An 18,283-nucleotide genomic window follows, 5' to 3' on the forward strand; every position below is an offset into this window, starting at 1 on the left:
AGTTTTCATCACTGCTTAATATTAATCAACATTTTTTAATTTAGGCTTGATTAGATACAAAAGAACTACATTTAGAAACAAACAAATCCAATCCTTCAATGTACGCCTAAATCTACATGTCCTATTTATTAATTTATTATGAAATATTAAAGCACTCCTGTGGTCAAAGTACATAATGTGACAGAATCCACAGTAATAAAGAATAGAGGCAGCATTGAACAGTCTGGGTAAAGAAATATGGGCAGCTTTGACTGACTGGTTAGAAAATAAATGGTTGGGTGATGGAAGGAAGAGCAGAGCTTTAAAAGCCCAGAGGATGAGGAGATACCACTCCTCCGTTTTCTACCACGGCGGCAGAAATGGCACGCAAGTTCTTGAAGATCTGCTTGGACGTCCCTGACCTGAGGAACTTGATGTCCTGCATGACCCTCTCATGGGCCTAAAGAAAAGAAATCGGATTAATGCTTAAAGATGAGACGGGGAGACGTTTAAAAACACTAAACACTGACCTCAATACACCAGGTTTCACACAGCATCTTCTCATGCTGAGCAGAAGGGTGACCTTGACTGAGAGACCTGGACGCTCTGAAAAAGGAAAACGAGTAAACACACCAAACAAGCAAAAATGTTGTATTATACGTAGAACTGAATGATCTCTCCTTTAATTAGCCAATTATCAACTCTATTTCCAGTAATGCATGGGCATTCATTAATACATAAACAACAATAACAAACCAGATTTGTATGTTTTCATAAGGAAATCTTAGCTTATTGTCCCAAGTCAGCAGCGCCTATCAAAAAGCATGTGAAAATCTGTTCTACTTGAATCTCTCATTCACTGTAACACAACCTTTCCATTACAAGCTGCACGATTTGAGGTAACCTTTGTGTCTGCAGCACAAACTGTGTCAAAGTTGAACATTATAGGTTAAGGATTTTAAACAAACCCATAGCATGAGCAGTTGTAAAGGTTGTATACAAATTAATACATTTATATAATTTACCTGGACAAGACCACGACCATGGCGTACAGATCAATGGCACAGTCTGCAACTCGCTTCAGAACAAATTGTTCATCTGAAAAGCCACATGTACAGAATCACTCACTCACTATGAGAAAAGTTCAAGCCACATGCTCAAATGGACGCCTGACAAAAGCTTCTGTCACAGTATTTAGCTGTAAATATGCAAAGTGAAAAAGTTGAAAACAGGAAGAATTAACATGCACGATACGAAAAAAGTCCATGGCAAATTGCCATTGCAGGCTGAAGCAAAAAATATAATCTAACAAAGATCTATCAGTAGCAGCACAAGTCAAACACATCACTCACCAATGATTCTCTTTCCATGCTTCAGAAGAAGCTCTTCGATAACAGCTCCAAACTGCTCTATGGCTTTAACAGTCTTTAAGAGGAAAAAAAAAAAAAAAAAAAGACTATTTTAGTTCTGTAATCTTTATGTCTCATTTAGGCTTTGGTATTCTTGGTGGTTTCCTTTCTTAGTGTTATTTTTGAGTAAATATCATCCAGCATTGGCTGAACATCGTTTCAGTGTTGTCCAAGCACTATAGCTTTGCTTTAATTTACCAATTCTCCACTGTGGTTAAGCTCTGGATGGACTGTTCCTTGCAATGTTAGTCCTGTCCCCAAGCCTGCCTTCCTGTCAGAGACGGAGAGATAAGGACAGACATATTGCAGGTTTATCAGGTTGTTGCAAAGACCATGACACTGCAAAACACGACATTGCAAAACACAACAAAATGTCTAGCAAGAGTGTTTTTAGAGATATGAAGGTCTAACCTCTTGGCTCGCTTTGTGATTTCACTCGCCAACACCCCAGCATTACCAATAGGGTTCTTTAGAGCTTTCTGCAAGCTCTTCAGCTGATTGCCTGCATTCTACCGAACAGAACACACCTTTGAAAATGTAATTTACATACTGTGTTTGCGTTAAAAAAGCATGTGCATTGGAAAACACCAATAGCAAATTTTAGCAGTGCCAGATGTCAACAACCACACGTGATGAGAGCTTTAGGCGGTTTTGCAGAACAGGAAGCTGCAAGGCAGGCAGTTATGTTTTCAGCAGTGTTTTCTTTTCTCTTTTACCTGGAAGCCGTTGAGCGCTACAAACAGTCGCAGGATGTCATTGGTACCCTCAAAGATTCTGAAGATTCGCAGGTCCCTCAATACCCTTTCCACACCAGCATCCTGCATCAATAACGTTGTACAGAGAGTGCTGTCAAAGTGCCACACAAATAATCAATCCATTCTTTTAGTTCAGCATTAAATGGTAAATACATGAGAACATGATGGAAGTAATTTTCAAAAATCCTCATCATGGGAATAAAGTAGCGGCACACACACACACAGACACACACTGTATACATACACAGTACCAATCAATAATCAATAAATCTGTATTTTTATATATTTATATAAAATGATTTTAAAAAGATGTGTGTCTGTCGCAAAGTTTAAAAGTCTGTGTGTGTGACCCTGAACCACAAAACCAGTCACTTGGGTATATTTGTAGCAATAGCCAAAAATACATTGTATGGGTCAAAATTATCCATTTTTCTTTTATGCCAAAAATCATTAGGATATTAAGTAAAGATCATATTCCATGAAGATATTTTGCAAATTTCCTACCGTAAATATATCAAAACCTAATTTTTAACTAGTAATATGCATTGCTAAGGATTTCATTTGGACAACTTTAAAGATAGTGATCTCATTATTTAGATGTTTTTGAACCCTCAGATTCCAGGTTTTCAAATAATTGTATCTCAGCCAAATATTGTCCTAGAAAACCATACATCAACAAAGAGCTTAAACAAGTTAATTTGCTTCATTTGCTCTGCGTACCGACATGGTTGACAGCTGTTAATGCACAATTACCATTTTAGATCAACAAACTGTAATACTGTATAAGATTTCTATTCAAATTGGAAGCATTAATCTCTAGGCTATCCTCTGCCATTTTCAAAGCATATATACAGAATTATTATTAAATGCTCCCCTTTTTATTTTTAAAATATATTGGTATTATCACACTTTATTTTATTTATTATTTTATTTAAAAAAACTAAAAGAAGTGCAATAATATTATCACTATTATTAATTATTTTTTTATAGTTATATTTAATGGGTCACACTATGTGCAGTGCGAGGACCATACCAAATCTCCAGGTTCTCTTATGAGAACCAGGCTGAAAAAACTTATGTGCAACCCTGTATATAGCCAGGGGCGTCATTAGTAGGGGGAAAAGGGGGAAGAGGTCTGGGGGCTTGCAGGTGCTGGCTGAAAACAGCCACGACAATGAGGTATATTGAAAAACGCTAATAGGCTTGTCAATTCAGCACCATAGTAATGAAGTTATTAACACTGTATAAATAACCTGTGTGTTGGCAGAAATATATTTATTACTGTTACTGTTGTGCTATTTTAATATGCCATTTTATTTAATGTGCTATTTTTAATATGCTATTTTAATTTCATAGAAGCTGTTTTGTAGTTTCTTCATGTTTAGTTTTTTTAACTACAAATTTTATAGTTTATTAGCCCATTAGGCTACTTATTTTAAAATCAATAAGGGCCTAATTAAAGGTAAATATCTTAGAAATAATATCTTATAAAAAAATCAACATCATGTCATTCCAAACCTGTATGAATTTCTTTCTTCTGTGGAATATAATTTGAGAAATTCAAGAAATGTTTGTCCATACAGAAGAAATCAAGGGCAACCAAAATGGTTTGGTAACATTCTACAAAATGTTCTTTTGTGTTCAACAGAAGAAAGTCATGAGGGTGATCTTTTCTATGTGACAAAAATGCATTATTAAGTTTGTTGCATTTGACATGAATTCAGTAATATCTATCGTTTCTGTCCTGTGTTAGTTATTCATTTATATACTCCAATTGAAAGCGCCATGACCCATCACCCCAAACGTTGTTTGACATTTTTGTGATTGCAACTCATATACACGCCCCCTAACCACCCCCCAACAGCTCATTTTGATCAGTGGCTAGAGGCTGCATCTGCACATTTTTGCATACGCAACATGTTCAGACTGGGAAAACTACTTCAGTTTTACAGCAGCGCATGTGGCATCCCAACTGACATAAGAAAACAAAAACAACAATACAACACAAAGCCACACAGTCAACATGCAGACGTGACCTACATTCAGCAAAGGCCAATTTTATCTGCATATGGTTTTCTGTTTTGTGGCGAGGTTAGCACAGCCGTGTCTCCCCCCTCGATAACCAATCACATTGTTGCAGAGACACCTCCAGTTTTTCCACCACCCCGGGACAAAACATTTAGGCCTTGAGGGGGTGATTGCCCACAAAGTAGGCGTTTATGAATGTTCACACTTTGAGTCACAATACAGAAACTATAATGCTGCAATGCTATTGCGCCAAAATTAGACTTCCCTCTAACAGAGTCTGGTTTCTGAAAAAGCTGACAACAAAAAGCTTTAAACAAACCAACTAACATTTATCTCTCATTTTTATTTTTGGCACTGATATATTCAATACACAATATAATAAATGCAATATTCCTCGATCTAAAACCAGAGAATCATGCAAACTATTCTTAAACCTTGCTCTATGTTAAAGCATTAAAGTAATAGTTCACCTAAAAATGTCTGAATTGTTGAAAGTTTACTTATTCTTAAGAGGTTGAAGAGTTTGTTTGTTCATCAGAACAGATCTGGAGAAATTTTGCATTATATCACTTGCTTACCAATGGATCATCAGCAGTGAATGGGTGCCGTCAGAATGAGAGCTGATAAAAACGTCACAATAATCCATACAACTCCAGTCCATCAATTAATGTTTTGTGAAGCAAAAGCTCCGTGTTTGTAAGAAACAAATCCTTTTTCTCTTAAAACCATCACTTCTGGCCAAAATAGTGGTAAATAATCCATAACCCTGTTGTCCTCTCACATCAAACTGAGATATCCACTGATGCATTTGTTTAGAAATGTTTTGGACTGCTTTAGCTTATAAATGGTGCTTGATCGGTGCACATTTCTCTCCTGATTCAGGCAAAACAACTTTTTCACCAGAGAAAGCAATTTTATGGATAGTGAACTTATTCAAGTTCAACACTTTTTAATGATGGATTTGTTTATTACAAACCCTTCACCAGACATTAACTGAACTGAAGTTATGTGGATTATTGTGATGTTTTCATCCACTGTTTGGGTGCTGTCTCATTCTAACGGCACCCATTCACTGCAGAGGATCCATTGGTAAGCAAGTGATATAATGCAAAATTTCTCCAGATCTGTTCTGATGAACAAAAACACACATCTACATCTTAGATGGCCTGAGGGTGATTCATTTTCAGAAAATTGTCATTTTGGGGTGAATTAATCCTTTAAGCCATTATGGATATAACAGTATGACTTTCTGTAAAGATGCTTTTGAAACAATGTGTATTGTGAATGGGCAATACAAATAAACATCACAATCAACATACAATCAACACACACACACTGACCTTCATGAATCCCATTCCACCCATAACTTGAATGCATTCATCCGTCACCAACCAAGCTGCTTCCTAAAGGAAAATCCAGCGATATGGTGAATTTACAATATATTCTTTAAACATCACATCAGGAGAGATCCCCCCCCATATGATTGTAAAGTGGTTTGGGTGTACAGCAATACATAATAAAGTACTATATAGTTGCATCATTCATTCATTTAATACAAATATGTATGTGGGCTTAAAAACTAGTACAACTGGGTTGATCAACACTTACAGAAGCAAAGATTTTACTAATAGCCGCTTCAATCTGGAACTCTGTGGCTCCGCTGTCCATGTTCCCACTAACCATGTAAGCCATGGACTAAGTTCGTAGAAAAGATGAGAGGAGGAGAAAAAAGAACAACACTAATAAAAACGCTCAGAACAAATAAACTGCATAATGAAATGGAAAACAGACATGGAAACACAACATATGATAAATGGTGTATTTTTAGACTTTAACCACACATGACCCACTCAAATCACTCAGATATTAGGGGGAAGCTTCCACTTCCTCCAAGTCATGTGGAAGTAAGGAATTTATGGACTGAGCTCTGCAAGTGCACACAGCTAAAACGCTGACATCTGCAAAGCCCATAAAAAGCACACTGTCCATTAGAGATGCTTTGCATTTGAACTGTGTAAATTTGCTTTTATGTATGGGATCAAACAAAAGCAGTATTTACTTGACTCCAAGTAAATAGATGACTTACGGTTAGTAGGCAGTGTTTGACTCTCAAATTTCCTTGTTCCCTGAGGGGAAAGTCAAGATGTGGCAAAGCAGTAGGTAAGCTCACCTCTGTCACATAGTGAAGCATTGCCATTCTGGCCATCTTTTCCTGAATGGCACCATAGTTGTGAATCTTGTTGCCAAACTGAGTCCGGTTAGCAGCATGGTCAACCTGTGTGAGAAAAAAAAAAGGAGGAAATATAGAGACTATAACTGGTGAACTGTCAAAATAAAAAAGTGAGGTTATTTTGGAAAAAAATAATAGCTTGAAAAAAAACAAAAACAATTTTGCTGAAACGGCGTGTGCAAAAAAATGCTCATATTCAATTTCATCATGAAATTAGCTGGAATTATTGCAGTAATGAAATACACTGATGAGACATAAACCTGACTAGAATTTTCATTTGGCACTTTTAAAAATTCTGCATGCAAATATGTGAAAGGACATAGAGTATATATCAAATTACATCACGGTACGGTTTTCAGCATATGCATGTCCGAATGCATGCTTTCTTTTTATGACTTGACAAGTTGAACCCTAAAACAAACTAGTAACTGAAGACCCACATGGCAAGTGAACTGCAATGGATAAGGTCTACGCTTAGTTTCTGCTTTCAAAATTTCCTGGTCTGAGACATAAACACAGACACAGAGACAAACATAGATGCCTGTGGTAAGAGCAAGCACCGAAACTGTTGAGAAATCATCTCCTCCCTCTGCTGTAGCCCACAATCACACAGCAACTGCACATTTCATGAGTATATTGCTGTACATGCAGAAGCATCCTGTTTCTGCACATTGATTTATTTTTAGCAACCAAACATTTGCATATTTAACAACTGCTTCCATTTGAGCAGAAATTTCATTTATTTTTCTGTATTTGGCAGATGCTTTTACACCGACTTACAGTGCTTTCAAGCTGTATTTTATCAGTTGCGCAAGAACTCGTAACTTTCACAGCTTTTTAAGAAATGAGCCAACTATGATAAGCAGCGAGAGAAAAACACACGGGAAAATTATGGTGAGGCATGTGCCAATCTGAGCTCAGATGCTACGCAGCACGGGGACAGTGCAATGAGTGCTGAGGAATTTCCCTGCATATTAACAGAGGAAGTGAGGATGATAGGGGTGTCGGCGGGTGGGAGGATGTGGCCTAACAAAACAGCATGCTAGACAAACTAAAAACCAGAAGAGGAATCGAAAAAGAAAGCAAGAAAAAGTTTGTTCAGCATTACATACTGAAAGAGGCAAACAGCTTACAAACAGAACGAACACCTGATAACGTGCACTTTATCACACATACGCACCGCTTTGGCGATGACACCCTTCATGGTCCCAGAGAGGGCAGCGGCCATGCCGAAGCGGCCATTGTTAAGGATGTTCATGGCCACTTTGAATCCACCTCCAACCTCTCCCAGCACACACTCCGCAGGGACACGTACGTTCTCAAAATACACCTCTGCCGTGTTGGACGCTTTAATGCCCATCTTTTTCTCTGGAGGACCACTGCGAGATGGAAAAAGAAGAAGTGAATATAAAAAGAACAACAGATAAAGAGACAAGAAAGATGATGACAGAGAGGGGAAATGGTCAGCGAAAATATCAACTCGAAAGATTACTGAATAGAAAGGAGGCAAAACAAGCACTAACTGTGTGACTCCTCCGAAGCTCCTCTCCACAATAAATGCTGTAATTTTGTCCTTCATCTCTCCGGTCTTTTCATCCTTCATGGGAGTCTTTGCAAACACAGTGAAGATCTCAGCAATCCCTCCATTACTAAGAGAGAGGAGGCAAAGAACCTGATTATTATTAATAATGCAATCCAATGGAGTCTTCAACCTTTTTCAGGCTAAGCACCCGTTTATGGATAGAAAGACAGAGAAGGAACCACCTGTTACATATTGCTAGAAAGTTCACACCTAGGACAAAAACTATAAAGTTTTAAAACAATACCTATAAAGTTTTAATTATCTTTTTAATTCTATGATGATGGGAAAGTCCACATCCCAGCTATAGCAATAACAACACAGAGGAATGATTTCACTAGAATCACTTTTAGGAATTTTCCAGCTGATGAATGACAGAATACACACAACTTTAAACAGCTTGAGCTTTTAAAGCAGTAGATGACAAAATGGCAGTGCGTGGTTATAATAAAAAGAACCATATGTAAGATGCTAATATAATTATCATTATAGTTATCTTCATAGTTATCAGTCAGCTATATCATAACTAGTTACCTAGCTGGGGACTACTTTCAGGCAACTGTTTAACTCTTGGGGAGTTGGAAAAGGAGCCTATTTTCAAAAAAAAGTGGAGTGTTCCTTTAAGCCTAGACTATGGCTGTGTCCAAATTCAGGGTCTGCATCCTTCGGAGTACTCATTTGAAGGATGTTACGTCACAGCGCCGCGACGAAGGCTGTCCAAATTCGTAGGATCCTTCAAATGCGGCCCACAAATACGTCCTCCTTTTCCCCGAATTGGAAGGATGGGTGTGGTGGATCCTTTCCCGTCCTACCTATCCCATAATTCTTTTCGGCAGAGCGTAATGGCGGACGAAGCGAGCGGTAGCGGAGTGGGAGAGGAGTTTCTCTGACAAAACAAGCTAAAGTTTATGCTTCGGCTCAATGAATTTGTAGGAGAAATTAGAATACTTAAATAGAATACTTAAATAGAATACTTAAATAGAATACTTAAAAACAAATAAAAATAGGCTATAATGGCTTACCTGGATGTGACTGTCTTGTAGTCTGATATAAAAAACTCTCCGACAACGAGCAAAGAAAGTATTTAATTTATTTAATTGCTTTATTTCTTCCAAAAGAATTAAAATGAGGAGAATAACTCTTTGTTTGTCCATTTTCCCGCTTCTTGCTTGGCGCTGTCACGGTTGCTAGGCGACAGGATATGAGCAACGGGTAAGGGAGGGAACTGAAAGAAGGGTAGGCTGTCCAAATTCACAAACACCGACTTCCGGGTTTTGCGGACGTCGGAGGATCCCTCCTCCTTCAACCGGGTAGGAAGGATCCTAAGGAGGATGCAGACCCTGAATTTGGACACAGCCTATAATAACATGCAGTAGGCCTACTATTTTAATGTATTTACTTTATTATTATGCTTACATAAATAACGATGACATTAATTGTACATGTACATTTTAATTTTACTAGTGAGAGGATCAATGAAACATTTAACTGAACTTCAACAACTTTAGCTTTGGTTGAAGTTACCATAATACTGTATTTTTGTTTTGCAAAACACATTAACATTTATTTTTCCATTTATTTATTTTTTAATTACTTTGATATCATATAATAATTTAACCCATTGCAAAACCATGCAATGTAACAATTTACTAGATTTTTACATTCTCTAAAGAAAATGCAAGTGACGCTTCTTTGTTTTAAATTTGTTGTCATGCAGTTGCTAAGGTATTCTCAGTTGTTTATAGTGTTTTTCTAAAGTGTTCTGGAAGTTTCTTGCCAGCTATATCCCAAGTCTCTATAATATTCTTGTCTCCCACTCAATTCTAAATCTATGAGATTTTTTTTTGCTCATTTTAACATCCATGAGGTAAAAATTATAGTTCATTTCCAAACATCTCAGTAGATTTTCGGACCATATTTAACATAAATGGTTTATACAGCACTATTTTCAGCTTTATATTTGGTATATATAATAGCCACCTGTAAATATTTTTTCATTGTTTTTCTCTAAGTGACTTTTGCATGCACGGAAGAAACTTTTTTGTGCCTTCGAGAAAAAGTGTTCAAAATGTGGCTGTCGTTAAGGCAGTATGTCATATTTCAAGGCCTTAGGTCTCTTTAACGCATGCCATGAAACCACACTGCGAAATGGGCTGATGCCACAATAGGTGGCTAAGTGTGCACTGTCCTATATGCTAAGCTTAATGATTTCTCGTGCACACATAAAAGTCTGTATATATACATGTTATTTTTGCAAAGGTCCTCGAAGCTATGCCATACGGTGCTAAGAATATTGTAAAAAAATAAAAAAAAAATAACGCAAAGCATTTTGCATAAGTGCATCTTGACCTTTACGAAGATGGCGCCGCAGATGGCAGCTACTGTACTTTGCTCTTCAGTGTTTGTACTGTTTTTGTTTGTTTTTTGTTTCTCAAATATGATCAGTTTTACCAGGGATGACCTGCTGAACATTCGGCAGAACACACCACAAAATCTTTTACTGGATTTTGACTATTCGGACGTCTTGCTGGACATTGTAGTTGGCGGAGCCGTAGCTCTGGTCAACCGCTTCAGAAGGACGCGCAGACAGGGGAAGCGAGCCGGCGCGCTCGTGAAGCTCAGACAGCGCGGAGAGATCAGAGTGGCAAAGAGGAATTATTCTGACAAGCTAAGGAACAAATTATCTTCCAGTGATTCTGCCTCCGTGTGGAAAGGTATGAAAGATATCACCAGTTACAAGACACCATCCCCCAGCACTTTGGAGAATCAACAACTAGCAGACAACTTGAACAAGTTTTATTGCCGGTTTGAAAAATCACCCCACACCCGCCCTGAACAGCTCGCCACACAACCATTCACACCTCCAGCAACCCCCCTCTCCCCCACACATACAATTCAGATAAGTGACGATGAAGTGCACCAGGTCTGCAGAAAGAACAAAAGAAGGAAAGCACCAGGCCCACACGGTGTGTCACCAGCCTGCCTAAAAATCTGTGCTGACCAGCTGGCCCCCATCTTCACACAGATCCTCAACAGATCACTGGATGATCAACAGGTCTGTGGATGATGCAGTCAACATGGGACTGCATTACATACTGCAACACCTGGACAGACCAGGGACTTATGTGTGGATCCTGTTCGTAGACTTCAGCTCTGCTTTTAACACCATCATCCCAGACACCCTTCAGAATAAACTAACACAGCTCTCCGCCCCCACCTCTGTCTGTCAGTGGATCAACAGCTTCCTGACAGGCAGGCAGCAGCTAGTGAGGCTGGGAAAATTCACATCCAACACCCCCACCATCAGCACTGGAGCTCCTCAGGGCTGCGTTCTCTCCCCACTGCTCTTCTCCCTCTACACCAATGACTGCACATCTAAAGGCCCCTCTGTCAAGCTCCTGAAGTTTGCAGACGACACCACACTGATCGGCCTCATCCAGGACGGTGACGAGTCTGCTTACAGACAGAAGCTCAAGGAGCTGGCTGTATGGTGCAGTCTTAACAACCTGGAGCTTAACACGCTCAAAACTGTGGAGATGATCGTGGACTTCAGGAGAAACCCCCCTGCTCTCCCCCCACTCACCATCATGAACAGCACTGTGACTGCAGTGGAGTCATTCAGATTTCTCAGGACCTAAAGTGGGACATTCACATTGACTCCATTGTCAAAAAGGCCCAGCATAGGTTGTACTTCCTTCGCCAGCTGAGGAAGTTCAATCTGCCACAGGAGCTGCTGAAACAGTTATATTCTGCCATCACTGAATCCATCCTCTGCATGACAATAACTGTCTGGTTCAGCTCAGCTACCAAATCTGACCTCAGAAGACTACGGAGGGTAGTCCGGACTGCTGAGCGAATCATTGGTACCACCCTCCCCACTCTCCAAGAACTGTACTTATCCAGAGAGAGCAAAAGGGCTGGTAAAATCACTCTGGACCCCTCACATCCAGCACACTCCCTCTTTGAACTGTTACCGTCTGGTCGACGTTACAGAGCTCTGAGCACCAGAACGACCAGGCACAGAAACAGTTTCTTCCCTCAGGCAATCCATCTCAGCAACACCTGACAATAAACGCGGAACACACAACTCTATTATACATTATTTATTCACCACACTTACTTATTTTTATTTATTTTTTTCATTTCAAATTTGCACATATCAGACCTGTACACACATAATTGTCTATATTATATATTGTGTTTTTGCTGTTTTGTACACTGCCTATTTGGGTATTTGTATATTATTCTTTTATTATCCATGTCCTGTCGGACTGTGGAGCTTCTGTCACTAAAACAAATTCCTCGTATGTGTAAACATACCTGGCCAATAAAGCTCATTCTGATTCTGATTCATTCATTCTTGTTTGACAATCACTAAAGAACAACTGCCGTGAAAACACACTTCTTGTATGATAAATTCTTAATTTTCTATTATAAAAAACTAAATGAGGGCAACACCTCACCTCATCAAGCTGCACAATTTGAGTGTATCAGGCAAGTGTGGCAAAGTTTAATACTTAATGTCAGGGGTTTAGAAAATCCCCCTAACCTTCAGTATGAGCAATAAAAAAACTAAATGCCAAGCTCCACTAAGTACAACAGTTCTTCACACTGCTAAACTTAGTATATTTAGTTACTCATATACATTTATGGAGTTGCCAAAATGCAATGTGTAAGGTCTCTGGTTGTTACTAGACTTCAATGTGCTACACACGTGAAAAATACAGCTTTGATACAGAAATCACATTGTCATACCAAGATAAGAAAACCCCCAACAAGCTCACATGGCTCACTGACCAGAAACACTGTTTTGAATGACTGTACAGCTGAGAGAGGCAATTAATAGTAATATGACCTCATCCAAGTGGACATGGACCAGTCTGTGATAGGTTTATTCATGATGCACCCTAGTGGCCGTAAAATAGGTGAACATCCTTGCCACCCAACCTGTGGGTGTTTGTGTGTATTTTGTTAAGAGTAAGATCACACACACACCTGATCCAGATCTTGCTTCCATTCAGGGTGTAGTACTGGCCACAGGGGGAACGAACTGCACTGGTTTTAATGGAGGCTGCATCAGAACCGCTCGCTGGTTCAGTAAGACAGAAGGCAGCAACGTTCTCTCCTACCAGAAACACACAAGACAAGAGTTATTATTTAACAAACACAGACAGGGTTAGTTTATCAAAGAATGAGAATTCTGGCATCATCTACTTCCCCTCAAATTGTTCCAAACCTGTATGAATTTATTTCTTCTGCTGAACACAAAAGAAGATATTCTAAAGAATGTGGATAAACAGTTTCTGGTCCCCAATGACTTTCATGGTATTTTTTCTTAAAACCACACTACGCAAGTCAATGGGGACCAGCAACTCTTTGGTTACCCACAGTCTTAAAAATATCTTCTTTCGTGTTCAACAGAGGAAACTCATATCTCACATTTTTTTAGAACAACCCAAGGGTGAGTAAACGATGAAATAATTTTAATTTTGGGGTGAACCATCCTGAACTATCCCTTTTATTTATGAGTTGTCACCCATTATGGGGTTTTCAATGTCAGATTCTTACAATTTTTAGATTTGGTCTGCTAATCTAATGTTTGGTCACAATATTTGAATATTTGTGAAAAGTGTAGTTACTGTGCACTTCATTGAGTTTAGTCTAGTTTGCATTTGTTTTCATATTAATATAATAGTCGGTTTGGCGTGAATTGACAGTGAACTTAGACAAAAGATAATCACACATTTTAAACATTTGTAAATATTTTAGCATTAAAAATATTATGTCATACTATTTTGCATGTAGCAAATCATAATGCATTTTATGAAGTTATTCAAATTACTAGTTGTGTGTACAATAATGAATCGTTAGCCAACTTTTCACAATCATGTTTAGCCATTCCATTTGGAATATTTGTGGCTGACTTTGTGTGTAAATAAGTAAATGTATTTTTTTTATAATACAGGATGAAACGCTCATAAATAAATTCACAATTATTAAAGCAGGCAACTGACAGTACAAGAATGCATTAAAAATGCGCACAAATATTATGCTTATTTCTAAATTATATGTTAAGTTTAAGTCATAACTAAACATTGCAGCAGTTGTTGTGTGCACTCTTCACTCGCTCACCAGTGGCCAGCTTTGGGAGGTACTTCTCTTTCTGCTGGGGGTTACCAAAAAGCAAAATGCCTTTGAAGCCAATGGACTGATGAGCACCAAGAGTGATGCCCACACCCAGATCATGCATCCCGACAATCTCCACCAGCCTGGCGTACTGTAACCAGAGCAGGTACATTCATAAATTTCATGTGTATTTCTAGATTTCCATTCCATTTATATCTCTACCTCCTAGCCAAATGAAAGAAAAATGGGAATGGAGCAGTGATATTACCTGTGTGTTGGTGAGGCCAACACCACCAAGATCTGCAGGAACCTGAAGACCAAAAGCTCCCATCTCCTTCAGGCCTTCCATCGTGTGGTCCTCCACCTTCTCCAGAGCATCATTCTTCATGGGGTCATTCACTTCCTGGAAACACACATAGGCACATTGCAAAGAAAATTAAAAAGACATGTCAACTGCCTACGCATTTCTCAGTATCATGCGAGCTACAGTTTTAACATATAACTTAAATATCTTTAGTGTAAAGGTAGATTGTATCAATATTGTTTGTCCTCTTATGGGACATTTCCTCAAGATAGAACTTTGAGCTTGATTTTCTCACATTTGTGACCCTGGACCACAAAACCAGTCATAAGTGTCAATTTTTCAAAATTGAGATTTATACATCATCTGAAAGCTGAAAAAATAAGCTTTCCATTGATGTATGGTTTGTTAGGATCGGACAATATTTGGCTGAGATACAACTATTTGAAAATCTGGACTCTGAGGGTGCAAAAAAAAATCCAAATACTGAGAAAATCACCTTTAAAGTTGTCTAAATGAAGTTCTTAGTTATGCATATTACTGATAAAAATTACGTTCTGATCAAAAATTACGTATCTTCATGGAACATGATCTTTACTTAATATCCTAATGATTTTTGGCATAAAAGAAAAATGGATAATTTTGACCCATACAATGTATTTTTGGCTATTGCTACAAATATACCCCAGCGACTGGTTTGGTGGTCTAGGGTCACATTTGTGCACTGTTTGAATTTTCAATCATACGTAGAATGACTGTTTTCAAATATTTAAGGAAATCAGCATATAAAAGAAAATGATTTATTCTAAAACAGAAATGTAGGTGCATTAAACTTACCTCAAAAAACTTACTGCATGGCCCAACCAACTCCTTGAGGAACTGTGACTGCTCTTCATTGAGCACTACATCGATGAATGTAAAAATATTCAGGGAATAAACACAAACACACACTGAGCAACACTGAAGTGTGAGTATAATGAGTAACAACATTAAAGACCTATGAAAGGTATCATTTCCAGTCAAAAATCAACATTTTCCAGTTTTTAAAATATAATATCTGGTGACCACAAAATAACACTGGACCATATATCAAAGCAATCCATCTAAACATACTTTAGCACAGTATGTTTTTTTTGGAGTCACCTGAGGGAAAGGGGAACACCTGAGAAGTGCTGATTTGCCCTTTGAACATGTTCACAGCAAAGGATTTTGACTCCTGAGGGGAAAAAGTTATGAGTCTCTTATAGTAAAATAACAATACTGCCGCTACATATGTTTGTTGCATCTTATTTGTCTTAAAACTCTTCTGAAAATATCTCAAAATGAAAAGTAGCATTTGTAGTTATAAGACTGTGTTTGAATCACATGAAGTCACGTACCACATTGGCCGCCTTATCAACCTTCTCAGCTGTCACGGTGGCGTCCCTGCCTACTGCATTCTTGTCCAGAACAGCCTTGGTAAAAATAACAACAGAAAGTTATTGCTTTGTTTATATGCATGTAACAAAACTACACAAAAATCTACAGTATTCTCATTTTCTCAGTACTGAATGTCCAAAAAGATAATATTGCTTATGACTTTTGTTGGTTTAAATGAAAGTAATTGTAAAATAATTAACTAGATGAATGTTGAATGAATGTTTTCACTTTTTCATTTGGTATAGCCAGTGCTTTCTAAGCTCTTCCGCTGAAAACCTTTTTCAGTTTGGTGGGTTCAAGTACAATGTGACAGTGACTGTAAAGATTTCCATGGCTTGACATTGCGACAAAAAAGACTGCCAAGTAGAGCAAAGAGCAATGACAAGGATCATATAACCCTCCCTTATAAACCTTCCCTCCCATACATAAAATCCTCATACATAACCCACAAGGCAGTGTGAATCAACTATTAATAACATTTTATATTTTCACTGTCATCAGATTTTGTGTAGGTCAACCACAATATTTACGTAACACATGGCAAAACGCCTACTGCCAAGCTCCTGTGTGTCATGTGAACTGGATGTGAACTTTACTCCAGATTTATATTAATGGGTGTCTGAGGACAAGCACCTGTGTTTTTTTTTTTCCACAGGACATGGCTACAGCATGATCTGTTATGTCAGTTCTGATCACAAAGTACTTGAACTGACTCTGTGACATAACCCATGTTTGAAAATATGGACATGAATACATTATATTGATACACAGTGATAGGTCTTACCTCTGCGGCCTGGCTCGTGTAAAAACGAGCATTTTTCAGGGCCACAATAGCTCCAGTTTGGCACTGTGCTCTGATAAAGGAGAGAAAGTCATATAGAGATATAATAGTCATATACTGCCTTAACCTCTTCTGCATGTTTCTAACTATCTGTCTATCTATCATAAATATTAATAGATAGATAGATAGATAGATAGATAGATAGATAGATAGATAGATAGATAGATAGATAGATAGATAGATAGATAGATAGGCAAAACAATTGACAGAGCAAATTATCACGGGGGTCAGTTTCAAGTTATTGATTTTTCTTCAGTTAACGATTTTTTTTTTTTTTTTTTTTTTTTGAAGTCAACGTTAATAAACTCGACCTGAATGAAAACAACGAGTCTCACCCTGTAATCGTTGGTTGTAGACGGAGGACAGAGTTGCAGATCGCAGGACTTTGGGTAATTTTACGCAACAACATGATTACGATTAGGCCGAGATTCTTGTTGTTTATCTCCCGTGAAGCGGAAGCGTCAAGCTTTCCTATGGATCGAGAACAAATTAAAAAGTCACCAAATGCCGATAGACCACGGGACAGCAATGGCCAGCAAGAGGTGAACGAGTTCTGGACTGAGTGTCCTACAATGCAGCAAGACCGGTTTTATTTCGCCCTTGACCGACTCTTCCAGTTCGTGGCTCTTCCCACCGCAGACTGAGACCGTCCTCCTGTGGACTGCGACGCGATACAAACACTTCTGTTACAAAACACGAAAACTACCGTTAAACGAGACGCTCTGATCCACTGAACAGCTCTTACTGGCTACCGGAAGTACATATCCTAAGAATCACGTAACCATAGATATATGTAACGTTAACGCTGCTGATCCCAGATCAGCTTTTACAGACACTTCGGGGGAGGCGCTACAACACGACTGAAGGTTGCTTTGTGTGTGATATGCAGCTTAACCAATATATTTTAGTTATAAGATTTTGCATTAAATTATGTATAATATACCGTTCCATGTCTGTTAGTGAAACTGCATATTTAAAAAGTGATTACATTTTCGCTGTATTGACATGTCACGATATAAAATTATAAATTGAAAAATCTGTATTTGTAGTAAAAATGATATAAAATGAATTAAAATACCTAATACATAGTTTAAATAAATTTATACAGGTAGTAATAATTCTTATTAATACTTAAGGTTTCTTTTTAAGAAAAAAGTTAAACTTTTTATTTAAAAACGTCACTTCAAGTGAGCTTATTTTTAATGAATTATTTATTTTTTGTGGGAGATTGTTTTCTGTATAGGCACATACCTATACAAGGTCTTGATTACAAAAAGGCTATTAAACATTCTCCATGGTTGAACACAATGACCCAACAGCAAGACAACAGAGAAATATCAAAAGTGCAAATTCAAAAGATTATTCCCTTACCTTCATATTGTTCCAAATCTGCATGCTACTTAATTTTTTTAAAAGTTAAAAACAAAATTAAAAATGTATTTTTTTTTCAAGCTGAGAACAAAAATTATTTTTTATCCCCATGGCAGTTTGTGACAAAGTCTGTCAAACTGCAAAATTGAAAATCACACTATAGCAACACTTTGAACAGTAAATTCTTAAGTTTCATTTGCAAAAAAAAGCACACCTTAATGAAGCACACCACTTTGACTCACAAT

General features: G+C 38.0%; 1 protein-coding gene across 1 annotated transcript; it reads right to left on the minus strand.

Annotated features, from left to right (window-relative positions):
• Positions 1–19: 19 nt before the first annotated feature.
• LOC306887793 (very long-chain specific acyl-CoA dehydrogenase, mitochondrial-like) lies at positions 20–17,550 on the minus strand. Its single transcript, XM_079445806.1, has 20 exons — positions 17,003–17,550; positions 16,611–16,680; positions 15,787–15,861; positions 15,551–15,623; positions 15,245–15,309; positions 14,375–14,509; positions 14,113–14,257; positions 12,976–13,105; positions 7,925–8,050; positions 7,582–7,780; positions 6,342–6,446; positions 5,780–5,866; positions 5,512–5,574; positions 2,105–2,206; positions 1,800–1,897; positions 1,587–1,659; positions 1,332–1,404; positions 1,005–1,077; positions 510–585; positions 20–439 (listed from the first exon to the last, which is right to left on the minus strand). The coding sequence occupies exons 1-20, from the start codon at positions 17,074–17,076 to the stop codon at positions 302–304; spliced, it is 1,980 nt and encodes a 659-aa protein (XP_079301932.1). The 5' UTR covers positions 17,077–17,550; the 3' UTR covers positions 20–301.
• Positions 17,551–18,283: the final 733 nt, after the last annotated feature.

The sequence above is a fragment of the Barbus barbus genome (assembly GCF_936440315.1).
Source record: "Barbus barbus genome assembly, chromosome: 2".
In the NCBI taxonomy this organism is placed as follows: domain Eukaryota; kingdom Metazoa; phylum Chordata; class Actinopteri; order Cypriniformes; family Cyprinidae; genus Barbus; species Barbus barbus.